This window comes from Lontra canadensis, unplaced genomic scaffold, assembly GCF_010015895.1.
Source record: "Lontra canadensis isolate GAN:19392208 unplaced genomic scaffold, GSC_riverotter_1.0 scaffold25, whole genome shotgun sequence".
Taxonomy (NCBI): Eukaryota; Metazoa; Chordata; class Mammalia; order Carnivora; family Mustelidae; genus Lontra; species Lontra canadensis.
Window position 1 is genome coordinate 606,275 of NW_022631019.1, and position 21,166 is coordinate 627,440.

A 21,166-nucleotide genomic window follows, 5' to 3' on the forward strand; every position below is an offset into this window, starting at 1 on the left:
TGGGATGCCTGTGCAAGTTCCCAGTGGTTTTCACTGAGAACTCAAGAAAGGAGCAGGGAAGGCGGCACATCCCTTGGTCTCCTGCACCCTACTGACCAGGAGGGGCTGGGTGTCCGTGTCAGTGAGGAGGACAGCAGCGGTGGGCAGCTGGGCAGCACCTCGGGGCCCCAGGCACCTGCCGGGGCTTCCACAGCTCAGTGGTGTGGCCGGGGGTCCTTGGGGGTCAGCGGCTCCGTGTCGTCCTCCGGTGTCCGGCTGTTGGCCGCAGCCAGGCTGTGCATGGCCTCCTGCTGGTGCTGCTTGGCTTTGTTGTAGAGCAGGACACCAGCCGTCACTAGCGCAGTGCCGGTGGCTGACAGGCTGGTGACACTGTTGCCAAACACGATGACACTGAGCCACGTGGTCGAGGCGTGCTTCACAGTGCTGGCGACGCTGCAACGACAGAGGTTACAGCCCGGGCTTGGCCCGCCGCCCGCACAGCCCAGGGGCACTCCCTCGCCGGCTCCCTCCTCCTCGCTTTCACAAGCAAAGGTGTCCAACAGGGAAGCAGGGACAGGTTATGACGAACGGCCATACTCCCATCCCGTAGACTAAGCTGACATTTTGCTTTATTTGCTTCATCCTATTTTGGGACTGAAATATTTTTAAGTAAATCACAGACATTATGGCATTTTCCCCTAAGAGCTCAGCGTTCTGCTGAAGGGCAGGAGAGCTCTGCAGACGCCGCGGGTGGAGAGTTACAGGAGCCACCCCAGAAAGGCCCCTCAGGGACTCCGTCTCTTGTGCGAGCAAGGCTAGGACCCGTAGAAACGCAGTTAATGTGAAAGACGCGGACATGTTCACAGCACTTGTGTCTGTGGATCTTGGGCTACGTGTGCTTTACTCTTTATACTTTTCTGTCTTTTCCAAACTTCCAATGACGAATTAAGTATTGCTCTCACGATAAGAATAAGACACACCAAAAAGCTATTTTCTTTAAAAAGAATTGGATTTCTGCTTTTGCCCTTTTTGAACCATTGTTAACAATCACGAAAAAACAAAGTTTCAGGGATATTTGGAAATAATTCCTGGCCCCAAATGGATACCAAAATATGTGACAGAAACAGTGACCACTCCGGGCCTCAGAATGTAAAAGTCCTGACCGACTGTGGCTGGCACTCCTGCAGACCTTCCCCAGTCAGGAGCCAGGAAGGGGGAGGGCCACATGGGTCACAGGGCAGGGCGCGCAGCTGGTGCCCCGCACGGCCGCCACACTGGGCCAGAGCAGCCTGAGCAGAGGGGCGACAGCCGCCCCAGGGAACCCCAGAGAGACAGAGGCCTGGCTGTTCCACGTCTCTGCTGCCTGTTCAGAAGTTAAAAAAAAAAAGGCCCACTGACTTCCACGACACATGGCCAAAGCTAAGAACGTGGATGTCTAGGCTTGCTACGGATACAAGCTCATGCTTTTCTGCTTGTTACTGAAAACTCTCTAGTCTTGAAATGGTGTTTTTATTAAACTCTTTAAGTTACAGAAAGGAAGAGAAGCCAGCAAGGCCTCTGGCTCGTCTCTGTTTCCAGAGTTGTGCCTCCAACATGGGAGCCTACGGCTACATGTGGCTATTCAAATTAAAATTGCTTAAAATTAGATGAAATTAAGAATTCATCTCTTGGGGGGGTGCCCGGGTAACTCAGTGGGTTACGCTTCTGCCTTCGGCTAAGATCATGATCCCAGGGTCCTGGGATTGAGCCCTACATCAGGCTCCCTGCTCCGCAAGGCCTGCTTCTCCCTCTGTCACTCTCCTTGCTTACGTTCTCTCTTTCAAATAACTAAGTAAATAAATAAAACTGTAAAAGAAGAGAAGAATTCTGTTCTTTACTGCATTCACCCCACGTCACGTGTCCGTGGCCCCCCCCCACTGGACAGCCCAGGAGCAGAACATTCTGGCATCACAGGCAGTGCCACTGACACGCTGATCCAGACAGAAAAACACTCAATCTGCTCCAGTTTCCAGGTGGGGCTCCCTACAGACTGATGTCCTGGGCCTCGCCGTAGGTCAAACAGCTCTGAACAGCACGGCCTGGTGGTCACAGCATGTGGCCACGGCCGCACTCGAGCCCCGGGAGCGAGAGCCCTTCACATCTGGCGAGCATGGAGATGGTTCGTGCAGTCCCTGGGCTTAAAGTCCGCTCCTCTGCAAATGAGCTGGACACACACTCTGTCTCTTGGGAAACTACTGTGCTCACCTGAACGTCACAGGGGAGATCTTGCCCATGAGGGCGTAGGCCGTGACGCTCTGCAGGTGGAACAGCACGCCGTCCGTCAGCAGCAGCAGCACCACGTCCCGGCTGTAACTGAAGCTCCTCCCACTCCGGCCGATCACCGGCAAGTCCTGTGGTCGGAACAGGAGTGACGCTCTGCCATTGCCAGCTTCCCTTCGCAGAGCACTTCGGGGAAGTCTGGGGTCACGGGTACCCAGTCTCCTGGGCCCACAAGCTGAGGCTGAGCAGTGGTCTGCAAACAGCCTTCTCGCGCGGCACCCGAACAGCACCCACCAACCTTCTGAACGTGCACGCGCACGGCTAAGAAGCCCACGAGAGGGCGCGCAGCATCACTGACCATCTGGGAAACACAAACCCACAGCACCGGGGGAGACCGCCTCATGCGCGAGCGCGGTGACCATCAATAACAGAAAATGGAAAGGACAAGCACAGGGGAGGAGGGGCAGCTGGAGGCCTTGAGCGCTGCTGGCAGGAAAGTAAAATGGTGTAGCCACCGAAGGAAAGTCCTCAGAAAGTTCAACAGACAGCTCCTGCGAGAGGCACCGCACGTGTGGGTGCACACCCAAGGAACCAGAGCGGGGTCTTGAATCGTTATGCGCACGCCCAGGTTCACGGCAGGACTGTCCGCCAAAGCCGAAATGAGGAGGCAACTAAGCATCCATCAGTGGGGGCACGGACGGACAAACGGACTCGGATGACTCAGCCAGAAAAAGGAGGTTATGCACCTGCTAGAGCACGGAAGGGCCCTGAGGACACCCATGCCCAGCGACATAAGCCAGTCCCCAAAGGACGGATCCCATAGGATTCCACTTACATGAGAGACCTAGGGTCGTCAGATCCGCACAGACAGAAAGGACAGTGTGGGTGCCACCGGCTGGGGGAGGGATGAAGGAGCTCAGAACACAACTATGCCACTCGGGCACCAGGATTATTTTGGGCTGAAGACCCTTAAAAACAGCAGGAGCACAAAGGGCCTGAGCTCCCTTTCCGTCCCTGAGAAGGAGACAGAGGCCACGTGGAGGCCCCGCGCGCCGTAGGAGGAAAGCCCCACACTACTTGCAGGAGACTGAGAGCCCGGCGGACTCGCGGCCTCCGCCCCACAAACAGCTGCTCCCCTGCAGCCATCCCTCCCTGCTAGGCCTGCAGTGCGCGCACACAGACTCGCCCCTCCTCTGGTCTCGTGAGGCTCCCGTGTCACGTAAAGCTTGTTAAATCAGTCTGTGGGCTCGTGTCCTGTTCATTGCCCAGCCGGAGGCCCTAGCAGGGAGAGGTAAAGCTTTGCTCCCCCAGTGGGGCAAGCGGGGAGTTCCTGTTTAATGGGGATAGAGTTTCAATCCGAGATAATGAAAGTCTGCACATGGATGGTGACGGCTGCACCACAACATGAACTTATCTGACGTATACTTTAAAATGGTTAGAATGGTCAATTTTATGCTTATGTACGTTTTACCACAATAAAAATATTTTTAGATATGTACATCTTTCAATCAACCATTTCAATTCCAAGAATGTATCCTAGAGAAACACTCTTGTCTGCTAAAGACAAAGTGAAACTCGCTGTTCGTGTGAAATGTGCCAAGCAGTCAGGTGTCTGTTCAAGGGGCTGTGACAGCTGAAGCACAGCCACACCCCAGAGCACAAGCATAGGACAGAAGAGCCCAGTTCCATTTGTGTTTAAAAAAAAAAAAAAAGAGGGGGTGCCTGGGTGGCTCAGTGGGTTAAGCCTCTGTTGGCTCAGGTCATGGTCTCAGGGTCCTGGGATCGAGCCCCGCATCGGGCTCTCTGCTCAGCGGGGAGCCTGCTTCCTCCTCTCTCTCTCTCTGCCTGCCTCTCTGCCTGCTTGTGATCTCTCAGTCAAATAAATAAAAATAAAAAAAAAATGGTCTGCATGGACATGGACACTCAGCTTCCTAAGACTGCTAGAATCATACCACACACGTGTCTACTCGAGTATGATCCTAGCCATGGAGACAGGGCTGGAAAAGGGCTTTGCAGGAGTGGGTCCAGGTGATCAGGAGACAGACCGTCTCTGCTTTATCTACTCCTGTCCTGTTGCTTGCTCTAAGTGGGCACCTGTTACTTTAAACCAATAATAAAACAGGCCTAAAAACCCTCACGCTAAGACTTCAGGACACTTCCACAGCCTCAGGTTGGCCTTGACGGGTACAAGCCAGTGTCTGATGCCTCTCTGAGCGTTGGCTTCTCAAGTGCACACCAATGACCCCTTGTGAGTGATGTGGCAAGCAGCCATCCCTGCCATCCCTGCCATCTCCGCAGCCTGGACAGTTAGGTAAACCCCCGCTTGCCCGTCACCACAGAGACGCGACGGCGCAGGCAAGCACCCAGCGGCGTCCTGAGACTCACCATGAAGAAGACCCAGGCGGGGACCAGCATGGCCACGGCCGCGGCGCTGGTGTAGAACTGAAGCTCTGCGGCCCTGCAGGTGCAAGAGAGGTGCCTGACGCTCCCCCAGTGCAGTGGAGGCCAGGCTCCCGCAGCCCGCGCGCAGCTCCCGAGGGCCCGCGTGCTAGAGTCTGTGCTGTGCGGCCTGATGGGGAGGGTCTGGGAGCACTTAAAGCCGCAGCCGGGAACCAGCCGCCCTTCAGGTGCCTCACGGGGCAGCTGGAAACAGGAGGGGTTTTTCTTCCAAGTTTCCACAAAGTAGTTTTATTTATTTACTTATTTGTTAAGGTTTATTTTTTTAGGTAATCTCTACACCCAACATGGGGCTCGAATCCACATCCTGAGATCAAGGGTCGCCTGCTCTTCGGACTGGGCCAGCCAAGTGCCCCCTCCACAAAGTACTTTTAAAAGCCACGTTAGCCCAAGTGGGAAAAGCGTCAGGTCTGTAGGGGACCCTCAATTCAAATGGGCAAGAAGTCCTCTCGGGACTACAAAACTGGGAGTTACACGGGCGCATGATACTTACGAGAACCTGTATTTGTCCCCACTGAGGAGCTTTTTTGAAAAAACATTTTGCAAACTGGAATAGAGGAAAGAAGAGGTTAGCAGGTGATACAAAGAGTCAGCGTGGACCTCAGAGGACTCAGCATCTGCACCCTTCCTAAGCGGTGACAATGATGGCAGCTCCTCGGGGACGGCCCCCGTCCGAGGACCAAGAGCCAGGCCCACGCTGGGGGGTTCCTGGGCATTGCTTCACTGTAAGGGGGGGCCCCATGACCAGCCCCCTTTACAGAAGGGTAAACTGAGGCACTCAGCGATTAAGCGGTGTGCCTGAGGGTCCCCAGCTCTTAGAGGTCAGAGGAGCCCAAAGTCCCTGCTCTAAGTGCGTACGAAACCCCGCCCTAGACTTCGAGTTCCCATCAATCAGTACCTGCCGTGGGCCGGGCCCCGGGGACAGACTGTGTGGGAGGGAGCACACAACGGTCTGAGCTCTTGAAGACGCCAGCGGAAAAATAATGGACAAAACTCCAGACGGAATAGACCCACCAGAGGAGAAGAGGAAACAGTGCCCAGCTTGGCCACAAACCAAGGGGCTTGTCACATCTACCGGGGACTCGACCGTCTGGGTCCCAGAAGCAGCGGTTGGTTTCATTTGGTTTTGATGCAAAAACTTAGTTGAGGACAAGGTAAGACCAAAGCTCTGGCTACAGAACCAGAAACCAGAACAATTGTCAGAAACACCGGCAGTGTGGGGCAAGGGCCTTGTCCATGTTCCCGGGCTCTGTGTTGCTGCTGAGAATTCACCCTGATGATGTCAGACACTGCAATGCAGCCTCGTGTGAGGAGGCCCTCCCTGCACATCCAGACAGAGGCATTAATCTGCAGGCGTCTGGTGCCGCACCAGGAGGCGGTTATGGGGCCCAGGCTTCTGAGAGCTGCCGGTGCCAGCACGCGATGCTCACAGGACCACACAGAGGGAGCGGAGCCAGACCCAGACCAAATGCACAATGAGGCTGTATTGGATTTCTAGGAGCTACAAAGGTAGAGGGGAAAAGCCAGAAGGAAATACATCTAAGTGTCAGAAATGAAATTACAAGTGACTTTTAAATGTCTACTTGGCCCAGCACCGGAAACCTCAGGGTGAGCCTGACTTCAACAGGTATGGCAACGATAAACTCCTGTGTGGCTCTCTTCGCCTTCCCAGAAGCAGGGCAGACCTGGTGCCAGTCAGGACTTCTCCAAGAGCAGGGCTAGCCAAGGCCTAGTGTAGACTCGGCACGGCAGCCGGGATGCAGGGCGGCCGCGCTTACTGGTCTAAAGAGAAGTCTGCAACACAGGGTCTGCCCCTCTTGCTGTAGGACGAGGAAACTCCCAGGCAGTACTTTCCCTCCGGCACCTGACTGGGGCTGCCCCCTTCCTAGCGCCAGCCCTGGACACGGACCAGAAACTGCCCCTTTGTTCCAGCCGCAAGATGGCCTCTTCCCCTTTGCTTAGCTGAATGCGGACGGACGCATGAAGCCTCAGGGCACTCCGGCACGCCAGCTGTGTCCTTACAAGGAGTGTTTCTTCATACCAAGACCACGTGTTGTCCAACTCTGGCTTGTTTTCTGAGAAAAGGCTGCCTTACTGGGACACAAACTGTTTGGTATTTCGGAAAAGCCAGCATCAGGTGTGTCCAGTGTGAATTATGGGATGTGATTCTGAGTTAATCTGGACTTGCACATCCATCACCCTGATCACACCACGTGCCCTCAACTCACCAATCCATGATGTTGGTGGACAACGCGGCTGAAAACCCCAGAACGTTGAAGCTTATCTCCGTGGCCGTGCACAGCGCCAGGCCCCCCATGATGGGGATGAGGGAGAGGTTGACCAGGAAGCCTGGAAAGGGCAAAATACACAGAAGGGAGGCCGCGTCAGTCCCCCCGCTGAAAATCTTTGCTGGGCGCCAAGGCTGTTTTCATGCCCCTCACGAAAGCTGCTAACTTCCACTTGTGTTAAAAAACCAGCAGTTAATGATTCTTTACACTGGAGAGAAACAATACAACCACGTCCACGCCTGCTCCCAGCCCACCGCCCTCTCCCGGGCTGGGAACCTCACGAGGCTGTTCTCCGTGAGGCACGTCTGCAGGCCCGCAGGCGAGATGCATGAGGCTGGGGCCCCGCGCCCCGAAGCCCCGCCCCGCCAGACACGGCCGTCGTGCAAACTCTCCCTTGAGAACGAGCGGTCTCCCGACCAGTCCGTCCACACGGGGGGCCGGGGGCGGAGGCTGCTGGACGCCCTGGTACAGGGGGTCTCCGGTCAGGAGCTGCACATGGTGAGGAGGCGACCTCTCTCGGCTCCGGCTTCGCTCTGGAGCCCGAGGAACAAACCTGAGGCGGAGCTGAAGAAGTCCGTTGGGCAGATCGGAAAAGCAAATTCGCTCTGGAAACCGGGCGTTGGGCCTCATGCTGCTTCAACGCCGGATCCCATTTTGTTTACTCTGAAATTCAGTCAACGAGGGAAGAAGTCTTCCGTGGGAGAGGTCCCCAATGACCTCGGAGGACGATGGCCACCTCCCAGCAGAGGACCATGCTGTCCAGGCTCCTGTCGCTAGGGAGCCCCCAGACACCAAGCAGCAGCCCCCAGGCCCACGTGGCTGCCAGGCTAAGAGCTGGAGGAAGGGAATCCGGCCTGGCGGGCCTTCTGCTACCAGCACCCTCTCGGTTTTCTAGCATATGGTCTTGGCCTCCAGTCTGCCCAGAAATGTCTGCTGCATGACGGACTGTACTTGTGAAAACCCAGAGAATGTGAGGCCACCGGCACCCTCTTGCCCTTAGGAAGGACTTGGTCTGCTGTTGGGAGGCATCCATGGGCGTGGGCATATGTGGGGTCTCAGGGGAGAGCCCAGGGCTTTCCTGGGGTGCCCCCCAGGCAGGCCCCACTTGCCCTCAGGCCTGAAGCCCCATAGGCCGCTCTGCCCTGAGTCCCAGCCACCTCCATGGGAAGGGCGTCACACATCGGGGTCCCTTTTGTGGGTGACCCTCGGCTCTGGAGTCCTGGCCCCTCAGTCATTCTCCCCAGCAGATTCTCTTTGCTAAGTTTTTTCGAAACATTCCCACTGTTCTCAACAAGAGAGCTTAGAGCCACCACAGCTGGAAGCCAAACCCTGCTGTTTTCAAGTCAATGAAGTAAAGTTCGTGCAGCTGAGCAGGCCCCCGCCACGCAGTCCGCTGTGTTTCTGGAGGCTTGTGATTTCTAGGGGCCTGCTGTTTACGCTGATCGGACTGTCTTACCAACTCAAATGTGTGTGGCTCTGGATGCACATCTGCGAGGGGTCCAGCTGTGTACTCCCCCCTCCGCCACCGCCTCGAGATCTTGTCATTTTCTTAACCGAAGCCAGTGTGTATCTGCACCTCCACGTCGATCAGCCCTGGCTTCAGATGAGAGCCCGCGCAGCACACGCTTCCTTCCGCTCCCTGCTTGTTTCCATGGAACAATGCTGGATGGGCTCCGTTTTCAAAGGCTGGTGGGAAGAGCAGGGACGTGTGTATAATGTGTAGTTGGAAACAGTCTGCTGTCACTGAAGGTTGGCGATTTGTAATACATTAGCTTTTTGGCCCTCGTGGAAGATGGAGCCAGGCAGCTAAGAAGCAGGGACGAGAAGGAGGCTGTCAGAGGAGCTCAGGAAGGACACAGGAGGCGGCCAACCTGGGCAAGACTGCTGGGCGCACCAGCAGGTGACTGTCACCAGGCAGTCCCTTGCGTGACCCAGAAGGCCGTCTCACCTTCTGGGACCAGTGACTCCTCCCTTACTGGCTTCTTCCTTCTTTCCACAGCTTCTACGTACCCACCAGCCACCAGGCCTCTGCATATCCAAACAGCCTTGCACTCAGCTGAGGCGAAGAAGCACTTGCTGAAGCGAATGCGTGAGGCACTGTCACTGCTCAGAGATGTTCTAGGACAGAAGTCAAGACGTCCACCTCGGAGAGGCGAGCCTCAGCGCCCGGCTGCGGCTGGGGAAGGGGGTAGAGGTAGGTGGGGAGGGGCGCCAGGAGACCACTCACCCGTGTACTCTCCCAGGATCATTCGGGACATGATCACAGTGAAAATGGGAGCAGAGCTCTTCACCGTCTCCGCAAACGAAACTGCCACATTTTTCAGGCTGACCAGACCCAAAACCACTGTCGCGAACCTGAAAATAAGCCAAAAGTGTCACTGTGATGGAGAAGGCCGTTTGTAGCTGCCCTCCTCCTCTCCGCTCCCCGCCCTGCTTGCCTCCCCCTGAAGACTTGGGTCTGGCCCTGTAGCGGGGGCCCCGTGGCCCCAACAGCGAGGTGCTGCTCCGCACGCTCAGACTGGCAGGCTCAGGGAGAGGAGGGGTGTCACTCTCAAACCATTCTTTTTTTTTTTTTTAGATTTTATTTATTTGACAGAGAGAGATCACAAGCAGGCAGAGAAGCAGGCAGAGAGCAGGGGAAGCAGGCTGCCCGCCAAGCAGAGAGCCCGATGCGGGGCTCGATCCTAGGACCCTGGGACCATGACCCGAGCCGAAGGCAGAGGCTCTAACCCGCTGAGCCACCCAGGCACCCCTCAAACCATTCTTAAATTAGATTCATGGCAGTTCCAGAAGGAATCTGTTTGCATTCAGATCCACAAAACCAATACATTTGTCATCCTAAAATCTAAACAGCCCTGGACCACATAAACTTTGCACCGAAAACACGCCTGTGATCACGTGATTACAGCGTCAGTCGGCCAGCCGCCCACTCTCGTGACAGCCAAGACGTTCCCTGCAGCCCTCAACCAAAACGCCGGATGCCTCACCTCATGAGACCCACAAACAGCATGATCATGATGAAATTGGGTGGAAAAGAAAGCCGGGTTTTGTGCTGATACAAACAGCAAGGAACAAATATTTTAACGCAGCCGATGAATGTGGTTGACAGCATCTGCACGGCACCTGAGAGGGGACAGAACAGACTCGCCTCCCTTCCCGGCACGCAGGCGCACAGAGGCGCGCTGCTCTGCAAGCCAGACACGGCCTGCGCCCCCCGCTCCCCCCTTCCCAGGGGCCGGGCTCTTCCGTGTGCCTCTCACACGGTCTTAGCAGCAACCTGCAGGTTCCAGGGGCCTGGCCCATACCCCCCGAAGGCCATGGACCTCCGCTACCTAGCATGCTGGGCTCCCCTTCCAGCAAGGACAGGATGTACTTGTTGAGGAAGAGGGTACAGAAGCTGAAGAAGAACCACAGCGTGAGGTAGAGCAGAGCCCGGGAGCTCCACACGCCCAGCTCGGACTCGATGACGGTGGTCTCAGTGATGGTTACGGAGAACACGTTCTCCTGGGGGGCTCCCTCGCTCCTGGTGAAAACAATTTTCTCGCTGCGGTGGCCCAAGAGAGAGCCCCAGGCAAGGAGTGGCTTCCCCCTGGGCTTGTCCTCGGGGCCGGGGGCCGGCTCTGCCGGCGCCAGGGGTTTTGCCGAAGCTGACATGCCGGTCTCCTCAGGACTGCGGGCAGCACAGGCCAGGCCAACTCCCAGCCGGAGGTCTGCAGGGCGGAGAGTGCGCAGACCACGACTCGCCGCTCCCTAGAGAGTGCGGGCTGAAATGTTAAGGAAAAGAACCTGCATTATTGATTGTGGACATTTTAACGTCCTTAAAAAGTTCTAACCACTCAGCTGCAGTAAGTGTGGAAACTCAAACATGGAATTCCAGCCTTCGTTTCACCTCCATGCGCCCGTCCACTGCGCTGCAAGGACGGGGCCCCGACAGCTCCCGTCTCCCCTCCCCAAGGGGCTGAAGACCAAAGGCTCCAGCAGCCCTTCCCCACGCGCCCACCGTCTGCACAGAGGCCCCAGGAGGACCCCACCCAGGCTGCCACCCTCCTGAAGCCATCCCAGGGGCGCTGCACCTTTCTGCCTGATCTGGGACCTGCCGAAGTCCCCGTGGACAGGCCTCGGCCCCAGCCCACTCCGCGGGTCTCCACGCTGCGTCCGCACACTTGCTGCCTACCCCCGCCCTCGCCTCACGGTTCCTATTTTATCCCACTCTCCCAGCTGTTCTTCACAGGAGGACTGACCTGCTGGAGACGCTGGCTTTTTAATCTGTCCACTGGGTTTTAAGTTATAAACCCTCTAGTTTTCACTGCAGACACTCTGTTTGGTTCCACCTGAAATGGGTCTGCTTTTCTCACTGCATCTTGTCTTTTGTTTTTAACGTAAATTTTTTTTAAAAGATTGTATTTATTTATTTGACAGACGGACATCACAAGTAGGCAGAGAGGCAGGCAGAGAGAGAGAGGGAGAAGCAGGCTCCCCGCTGAGCAGAGAGCCCGATGTGGGGCTCGATCCCAGGACCCTGAGATCATGACCGGAGCCGAAGGCAGAGGCTTCACCCACTGAGCCACCCAGGCGCCCCTTAATGTAAAATTTTTTAAAATAAACTTGACACCCAACATGGGGCTCGAACTCACGACCCCAGGATCTCCAATGGAGCTGGCTGGGCGCCCCGTGTCTTGCTCTTTCCTCTCTTCTTATGTCTTCTCTCTCAGGTTCTCTAAAGGCCCTGTACCCAAGACCTCAGCCGGCCCCTGGGCCTTATTCACAGGCTCTGGCCTTGGGGTTGTGTGTGGGGCACGTCAGTCACCTCCAGCAGATCCTGCATGCGGGGCACTGTGCGCCCTGGGCCCAGACTGAGGGTTTGGGGTCTGCTTCTGTCACATGCCCCACGGTGTCACTGGCCCAGGACCAATTTTATGCTACTTTCTTGACAAACCCTCAGCATACCAAACCCACACCTGCTGGTCTCAGACCTACGGTCACGGCCTCTCAGGTGAGCCTCCATCCTCTCCCCTAAGATCACAGGCTTAGTCAGACCTGGCTTCTCCAGTGGTGGGCAGGAAAGTTCTCCAAGTTCTGCTTTAAGCCGAGGCCCAGTGACAGCAGCCTGCCCTATCTCAGTAGGGCCAGGGTCCCACCTCCTTTCCCAGGGATGTCAGACCCACGTCCCCAGCCAGCCTCAAACGGGCTGCGCACCAGACTTCCTGTTCCCTCAGTTTCTGACACTGGGCTTTCCTCTTGTCAGTTACACATCTAGAAGGACGTCCATCCTAGTTCACCCCTGGCTCCTGGCGTGGGCGGCGGGGGCATCCGGGGGCTAAGTTGGCCGTAGCACCACTGGGGCTTGGCACCCTGGCACCCCCAGCAGGACCTCCCGTGGGAGTATACGCTGCCCGCCCCACTTCTCTCCTGCTCATCTGCAGACAAGTGCTCAAGCGCTCCTCAAATTTAAGACTCTGAATTTCCGCACGCCCGGAAGCCGGCTTCGGTCCTGCCGCCAGGCACCAGCGGCACCAGGGACTCTAGCCATCCTCCCTCCGCCTCGCCTTGGCCCCGGGCGTTCCTGGCTCAGTCCCCCATGAGCTCTGCGCCCCAGGCCCCAGCGAGCACCCGCGTCGCACCCTGGCTGCCCACATGCATCCCAATCGTGGCTATACCCTACCCCAAATGCACTGCAGATCACAACAGGGTGTGCCTGGCCCTTCCAGGGGCTCCCACTGCCCCCACGAGGACGAGCCCTTCACCACTCAGGGCCCCGAGACTGTGCCCCGCTCAGGCTCCTTTCCTCAGCCCAGTCCCACTGTTTCGTTCGGGGCAATGAGGTGCTCTGTACAGCTAGGACTGGCCAGACCGGAGGGGATGTGGGGGGGGCCGCCACCCCCACCACTCTGGCTTGGAACCAGGGACTGGCTGCAAGTGCAGATCGGATGTAGGGACCGTAAGACCAGAGAGAGTATCCCCCCCCCCCCACAAGGGTCCCCAGGTCCCAGACCCTGGCTCCTTACCCCTCCCCGCCTCTGTAGGCTCTGCCTTGTCAGGAAAGCCTCCCCATCAGGGCCAAATCCCAAGTTCGAGGCCCCTAGCACCACCAGGTCCTCCTCCCCAGAGACCCCGTCACAGTGCCAGTCGCAGGTGCCCGGAAGCCACTGCTGATTGCAGAGCTCAGCTGCTTGCAGGGCACGGAGGCTCCGGAAACAGCAAAGGCCAACAAACATGGCAAAGAGCGTGCCAGCGGGTGACCGACCCCTTCCAGGCTGAGCACCCCTCCCACTGGGCTTCCACCGGAGAAACTCACTCTCCTCCTAAAGTCCATGTCGCGTCCCCCCCGAGAAGCCCCAGGACCAGGCGCCTCTGAGGGCCAGATCCTCCCTGCACCACGTCTGCTTGTGGTCGGAGGTTTAAGAAACTGGAAACCAGCACTCGGTGGCCCCCAGACTCCTGTATGAAGACCTTCAACAAGACGTTGGTTTTCAGTCAAGGAGAGCCCGCACGCGTGGTTCCACACAGCTAGGGTCCCGCGTTCGTGCCTGAACCCCAGTGAACGCACCCCTGCTAGCAAACCACCGTGCCACCAGGAATGTTATGGGAGCGTCTCTTCACGTGTCTCTGTCACATCTGTGCTTGGCAGTGACTCTGCTTGGTCGGGGGCGCCCACAACACAGAAGAGTCACACCGCTGACCTGCCCTGACCACCCGCCCTCAGTGCCCCCGTGTGCGGTTGCTCTGCTCCTGGAGGGGCCCATGGGAAGCACCCCAAACAGATCCCCCCACCCGAGCAGAGGTCCTCCATGCTGGCTGCATGGTCACACGCCCGAGCTCCCAGAGCAGACAGAAAGCGGCCGTTTCTGCGCAGAGCAACACTGTGGGCGCAGCCCAAGCACCAGAATGATCTCTAGCTTCTGGGCTGATCAAACGCGGCTAAGCAGAGAGCCACCATGGGGGTGGGAGGGCACTGCCCCGAGGAGCCCGTGGTTCTGTCACTGACGGTCCCAGGCTGGAAACACCCAGCAGCACACACAGACGGAACCCCTGTCTCCGTGAGTGACAAGAAATGATAAAAGCAGAGACCCACGGGCGTGTGGCAGAGGCTACCTGCAGTGACAGGTGGTCCCGGGGGTCCCATATGTGATGTTCACACAAGTCGCTAGAAGATGGGGGGTTAACGTAGCATTTTTTTAAAAGAAAATTTTATTTATTTGACAGACAGCACAAGCAGGCAGAGAGGCAGGCAAGAGAGAGGGGGAAGCAGGCCCCCTGCTGAGCAGAGAGCCCGATGTGGGGCTCGATCCCAGGACTCTGAGACCATGACCCGAGCCAAAGACAGAGGCTTTAACCCACTGAGCCACCTGGGCGCCCCAACGTAGCATTTTTTTAGAAGACTTACTGATTTAACTAAGAGAGAGCGTGCGCACAAGCACGAGAAAGGGGAGAGGCAGAGAGAGCGGGAGAAGCAGGCAGGAGAAGAAGAAGAAGAGAAGCAGGAGAGCACGGAGCCCCAGTGCAAGAATGACCCCAGGACCCCAAGGTTATGCCCTGAGCCGAAACCAAGAGCTGGACACCTGATGGACTGAGCCACCCAGGTGTCCCATCATTTGTTAGTAGCAAAACACAACCTAAACGCCTCCTGAAGGAGAAACCGATCCCAGCACAGCACGGGACCAAGGCCTCTGCCACAAGAGCCAAAGGGCGTCATGAAAGGGCTGGAGGTCCTAAGTGACGCACGAGTACGCAGGGCGGTATACAACGCGGTTCCCCACACGGCGGCGAAACGTGCCAAACACCAATACTGATTCGAAACAAAAATATAAAAAGTTCTGCAGAAGAGCAGGGACCAGGGAACCCGGGCCAGAGCTCATGTGGTGGGGCACGGCGGGGATGGGGCCCAGGGCAAAACCAAAGGCGGAGCAAAGCGCAAGCAGGCGTGCAGGGGGGCGTCCTGCTGTTCTCCAGACTCTTCTGGGAGCTCGGATTGGTGCGTGAAGAGCCCCGTGGCCAGAAAGCGGTTCTCCCAGAGCCTCAGCGGACGTTCCCAAGCCCTAGCACCTGCACCGACGAAGCTCGAGTAGGCCAGAGCCCGTTGGGTTAGAGCCAAACCTTCCTTTCTAGGACGGATTCAGAGTTCAAGCTAGACCAGCTTCCGGTGAGGAAGGCGGGGAAGGAGGGCAGGGCAGGCGGCCCCTCCCAGCCGACCGAACTTGCCTGCCTTCCCCAGCCCCCTGCAGCCTGGCGTGCAGCCGCCCGGACCAGGCTTCACCAGGCTTCAGAGCGTGAGGGCCTCTCCTGGTAACCGGGGGTCGCCTCACTCACCATCTGCCCCTTGGTGACCAGGTCTCCTTGGCTGCCTAGGAGCTTTCTCCCGTGCACTTTCCCCTCCTTCCACCCACACAGAGGCAGCCACCAGGCTTCCGGGGTGAAATGCAGCCGGGGCTGGAGACCCGGAGGCCCCGTCACACCAACCAGCAGACAACACACCAGCGCTTCCTTGCCCCATGCCCAGAATGGCGCCCAGAATCCCAAGGCAAATGCTCAGGCCACCAAGACACACTCACCTTCCGGCGCAAGCTCTTTTCATGACCATCAACCTCTCCACAGAGAGCCCACCCAGCTCGGTGATGAAGCAATGGGACAAGCGGGCCCAGGGACAGTGAGACCCCAGGCCTTGTGTGCAGCAGGGTGGCTGAGGGGCGGCAGACCTGCAAGTGTGCGTGGTTTCCACACCATGTCCAAAGATGAAAATCAGGTCTGGAGCAGGCTACGGCGTAACAGACACTGGCCCTGCCTCTGCCCTTCATGTCAAAAGACTCACTAATCACACCAGGATTCCCAGCTGCTTGTGTGCTTTTGTTTGGTGAGACAGAAATCCACAGAGGAGGGGGAAGGAAGCAAGAAAGGAAGAATGTCAAGGGGCTTGGCCAGGAGAGTGACCACACTCAGACTCCTCCTGGAGCTCCGGGGGCCTAGGGTCGGGGGCTGAAACAGGCCTCGGCCTACAGGGAAAGCAGGGACTGAGGATCACAGAGGGGCCAAGCAGCACCTCCCCGCTTCCGACAGGAGACCAGATGATTCTTCTCTGGAGAATTCAACAAGTGAAGGACAGACCTTGAGTATGGAAATCAGGGCCCCAAGGAGAGGCTTGGATAGAGAACACAGCCAGAAGAGCAAAGCCAGATGCTAGAGGAAAGATCTGGAAGGAGGGCAGAGAAGGCGGGAGTAGGTCCCAGGAAGGTGGGGGGGACCAGAGAGACGAAGCGCTCAGCGACAAGGAGACGCCACCAGAAAAGAGGCCTTGGAGATCAAGGGCAGGGCGGAAGTGAAATCTCACCAGAGGCTCCCAGGAAGCTCCAAGTCAGGACAGGAACCGCCCTAAAAAGCAGCTGGGGGTGCCGGAGGCAGGTGGGCCCGGCCACACCCACAGCTGCTGGTGGCAGAAGCAATAGGCTCTGGAGAAAATCTTGCTCAATTCAGGCCTGAAGACCGTGGCAGCTGATCAATGGATGCGGGTCAAAGATCAAAGGTTACCTGGAGAGGGTGGCCAGTGGGGGAGGAGCACCTGCCTGGCAGCTCCGGGGAGGGACAGACAGAGCCCAAGGGCAGCAGGTCCACGGGACAAGCCCAAGACACCATCAGGGATAAATGTCCAGAGAGGAGTCACCGGAGCGCTGAGCTGTAACAAGGACCAAACCGCTCCCTCGCAGGGGCCGACGCATCACAGAAGGGAGGAGTGACTTTACCCTGAGACACTGGCGGACACTAACCCCAACCCAGCGACCAAAGTTGAAAATACTACAGACAGAGCGCCGTCCTGTTTGCCCTGACCCCATGCACTAGGAAGAACGTGGCACGGCTGTGGATTTCGTGCCACGGACACGTGACCACTAATCTAGTCGAGGGAACATGCCAGACAAACACCAAAGTACACAGGTCACAAAGGTCAAGGACTGGAGACCACGGGGACACCGCCACTGAATGCAGGTCGTACACAGATTGGACAGCATGCCGGAGAAGGGACACCAGTGGCATTTAGGCATGCGGCCTGCAGATGAGCTGCTGGTTCTGTCGGGACATCGGGACGGAGCGCTGCTCCTACGGAGCTTCCCCGGTCTCGCTGAGGCCATGGGGGACGGCGGCGGGAGGGAGCTGAGGGAACGGCGTACAGGTAGGGTGGTTTCCTCGGTCAGTCTACAAGTTCCTCAAACTGAAAACTGAAAAATCTAGAATACAAAACAACTCAGTTGATGGGTTACACAGGAATGACAGAACTGAAAAAATTTACCGCATTTGAGAAAAATGTCCGAGGAAATTATCTGGAATGCAGCAAAGAGATAAGAAATCAAAATATTAAAGAGACAGTAACCCGGGGATGTAGAAAATAATGAGAATGAAAGTTCCAGCAGAGAAAAGCAGGAAAGACTGGTGATTTAAAGAGATAAAGCTGGGTACCAGGCTGGTTTGGCAGGGAGCATGCGGCTCTCGGTCTTGAGGTCATGGGTCTGAGCCCCACTCTGAGTGACTAAAAATAAATAAATTTAGAGATGACAAGCCAGCAAGCAAGTCCATTCTTGACACTGAGCAACGAGTGACGCGGGAGGAGAAGCCCAAGCCCGAGGAGACTGGTGGCGGAGGAGAGCGCGTGGAGGGAAACGAGAACGGACCACAGTTCTTGAATGCCCCTGTTCAGAGAGCTACAACTTCTGGAACTATATTAATGTCCCACATGCTTAAAAAACAAAAATAAACTTCTGAAGTGCGACACGAACAGAAAGAGGGAACCAAGCCACGAACCAAATAAATCACATCGTCCACTGGAGAGAGGAGACAAAATGCATCCACGTACCTTCTGAACGGTTTGCAGAATGTATGTGCTCAGATTAGAGACAGGCAGAACCCCGACAGTGAACTCAGATGGCGGGCTTTGTTACACACTCATGGCTCAGGGGTTCTGGACTGAGCAGTGACAATTCTGTGGCTACGGGGAGTGAGACCTCAGTGTGCCTCCAGACATAGCACGGACGCAGAGCGGAGAGAGAGTGCAGCGGAGTGAGCAGCTGGGATCGACGGAGGAGTGGGGCATCGGCACCTGTGGGTATGGACAGGCGGAGCCACACACATCACACCTGTCCACAGTCCACGCATCTCTGCATCTGCTGCGTCATCTGGCCACTGAGGGCCCAGAGGCAGTGACAGCCCAGCCACAGTGAGCACCGTGTCCTGGTCTTGTTTCTAAATCTCATTCTCCTCGGAAATAACCAGCCCCCACAGAGAAATGGCCGATTTCAGGGCTCGGGCATTAGCTGGGCCAGAAGAAGGGGAAGTGCCCAGACACTGACAGGACAGGTTAAAGGACACAGAAGCACACGAGGGAACGCCCTCTGGAGGAGCCCAGGGGCAGCGTGAGAGAGTGAGTAGGGCAGCACACGATCAGAACCCACTGAGTGAGATAAACCCGAACAGCCGCGGCAATAAATGGGGAAGAGAAGCAAGCCCTTGTTTACAGGACAAAGCCAACGGGCTGATGTAAAAGAGAGGGTGGAATTAGAAAATCACCATCCGGCCACCTTCCTCAGGAGCCCATGAACCACTGCATCCCGGAGACCTTCCCCTAGAGAAAGCCTTGCCCGTGTGCACAAGACACATTTAAGACCGTCCGCAGCAGAAACCCAGCCGTCTGTCCACAAGAGGACCAACACGTCAGGCAGGGGACGTTCACCGGACGCCACATCGAACAGTAAAATCAGGTGGCACACAGCAACACACCATGGGAGGTGAGCGACAGGAAGGTCTTCTCGACACGGCTCGAATGAAATCCCGATGATCAGTTGTGAGCCTGCAGTTCAGACTGAACGGAACACCCGCTCCGGGGTGCAGTGAAGACCCCGAGTGACTGCCGGGCATGACCCACGGCAGCCACGGGTCGGCGGGTCCTGAGCTCAGGTCGCACTCACTACCGGGTCGCAGAGGCCTTCCTGGACTGCAACTCACCGTCCCCAAGGCCTGTTCCTCTCGCACAGACCACGTAATCCAAGGAGCTTTCAGAGGGAAGCACTTCTCGGCCTGCAGGCCCTGACGGTCAGCAACCCTCATCTGACCCAGAGCTGGCTTTGAGAGCCAACGGCAGTTCTGAGTCAGCCTGGAAACAAGGCGGGCACCGGCTCCCCCAGCTCACTGGGGTAATGGTCTCAACTGTCTCCCTTTCAGACTAGAGCACAAAGAACGAGAACTAAGCCGGAACCCTCTCCGACCGGCAACGGAGTAAGTGCTTCAAGAACCATTTGCACTGGGCCAAGGAGCAGCTCTTCTCTCCGGCCCAGAGCTGACCTCAGAATGTGCAGGACTAGAAGGAAACCACGTATACTGAGATGTGGTGACACCACAAGAAGCAAACACGGCACATCGTGACTTGGTCTGAGCGCCTAATAATGAGTCCTAAACAGGGGTCAGGACACTGCTCAACTCTGTGGCGAGGGGCCAGACAGGAAGGTGCCCAGGCTCCAAAACGGAGACAAAGCCACGGGTACTGCTCCTGTCAACCTGAAGAAAAGCTCAGCCGGAGGCTGATGAAAATAAAGATGCCCATGTTTCCCCAGCCAGTTCTGCAGAATCCTAAATCCCAAGGCTCACAGCCTGGGGTTAAGAATCCCAGTTCTAGGGGCGCCTGGGTGGCTCAGTTGGTTGAGCGACTGCCTTTGGCTTGGGTCATGACCTTGGAGTCCTGGAATCAAGTCCTGCATCAGGCTCCCTGCTCTGCCGGGAGTCGGCTTCTCCCTCTGCCCCTCCCCCTCTCTCATGTTGTCTCTCTCTCTCTCTCTCACTCTCTCTCTAAAGTAATAAGTAAAATCTTAAAAAAAAAAAAAAAGAATCCCAGTTCTAGGACAAGCGACTCAAGATGTTCTCAAACACTAGGTAAGGAAATCTAGATTGGTTCAAACTGTCAGCAGGGCATTTTAGATAAGACGTACTGAAAGTCTACAAGTTTTACACAGTATACCATCTCTGGGAATCTATTCTAAAGAAACAACCGGACGAAGGTCTTGCTGGACCTCTGTGCACACCAGGGCAGACGCACAGCTTTGTCTCTCAGACTGAGACACTGGACCGTATCGGAGTATCCAACAGGGAGCCACGTGTCACACGCTGGCTTGTTACCAAGGGGACATAATGTAGTCCGACAACTTTTGACAAAAAAACATTTATCATAGATTAAGTGAGAGCAGAGTTATAAAACCTCTGTGCCTTGTGCTCATTGTAAACGAAGGATTGGGAGGAACCTAGACGGGGTTAGGGCTGCAGGCAATTCTGGGAGGCGGAGTCCCACGTTCCTTCAAGTCTTTGTTTGTTTATCTCCAGTTTCTATTCATTACCTTGAAAGTGGGCCTTCTTTCATCCCAAATCCTTTCTATTCCCACTCTTAATGCCCCTCTACACGCAGTTTAATACACTCTCATTCCGCTTTAAAATGCTACTCTCCGGTTCCAGCACTTGCAGAAGTACTTTCCAACTCCATTTTAAAAACCCAGACCTGAAAACAAGGCCACCGAACAAAAGAATCCGCCTCCGGACAGGCTTTTTCTCCCCTTCGCGGCGGCGGTGAGCAATGCGTCAGGGACTGAAGCAGGCGGACTGCGAGGCAATCGGGGTACGCGGCCCAGCAAACCCAGGGGGAGAAGTCATCTGAGGACCCGAGCGAACCCACAGGCCGCTGGCACCAGCACTGGGCCTGAGCTCGGCCGCCGCACAGCGGAGCCTTCCACAGCCCGAGGCAGGAGAGACATCAATCCTGGGCGGCCGTGCCTTTAGGCCCCAGGGCGGTCGCGGCGTCGGTTACCCAGTTCGGCTGCCTCGGGGCCCTGCGCCCGGGGAGTTACAGCGCAAGGAGCCCCGGGTCCGAGCACACGGCCCGCGCCCCCAGCGCTGCCCCCCAGCCCGCGGGGCCCCGGCAGCCAGGAAGGGCGGACGCGGGTGCGCCCCGCGAGGGCCGCGCCTTCGGACCAGCGAGGCGGGGTGGGAGCAGGAGGCGCAGGCGCGTGGAGGAGGGCCGACCCGGCGAGGTGGGGAGGGCCGGCCGAGCTACCGGCCCCAAGGCTGGGGGCCTCTCTGAGGAGGGCTCCGCCTGGGGACGCGAGCGCAAAGGCACGTGGTGGGCCCGGGGCTGGAGCAGGCTGGCGGGCTCAGGTCCGGGGCGCGAC

General features: G+C 57.0%; 1 protein-coding gene across 4 annotated transcripts; it reads right to left on the bottom strand.

The window, feature by feature from the left end:
• Positions 1 to 149: 149 nt before the first annotated feature.
• On the bottom strand, positions 150 to 10,812 carry LOC116870951 (solute carrier family 35 member E2A). 4 transcript variants are annotated; one of them, XM_032863169.1, is made up of 8 exons: positions 10,316 to 10,803; positions 9,971 to 10,106; positions 9,211 to 9,338; positions 6,924 to 7,044; positions 5,189 to 5,242; positions 4,624 to 4,696; positions 2,224 to 2,369; positions 150 to 432 (listed from the first exon to the last, which is right to left on the bottom strand). In XM_032863169.1, the coding sequence occupies exons 1-8, from the start codon at positions 10,635 to 10,637 to the stop codon at positions 195 to 197; spliced, it is 1,218 nt and encodes a 405-aa protein (XP_032719060.1). In that variant the 5' UTR covers positions 10,638 to 10,803; the 3' UTR covers positions 150 to 194. The 4 variants fall into 4 exon arrangements, with proteins under 4 accessions (XP_032719060.1, XP_032719062.1, XP_032719063.1 ...); XM_032863171.1 differs by having other exon boundaries at positions 10,357 to 10,464; XM_032863172.1 differs by having other exon boundaries at positions 9,971 to 10,035; positions 10,316 to 10,408.
• Positions 10,813 to 21,166: the final 10,354 nt, after the last annotated feature.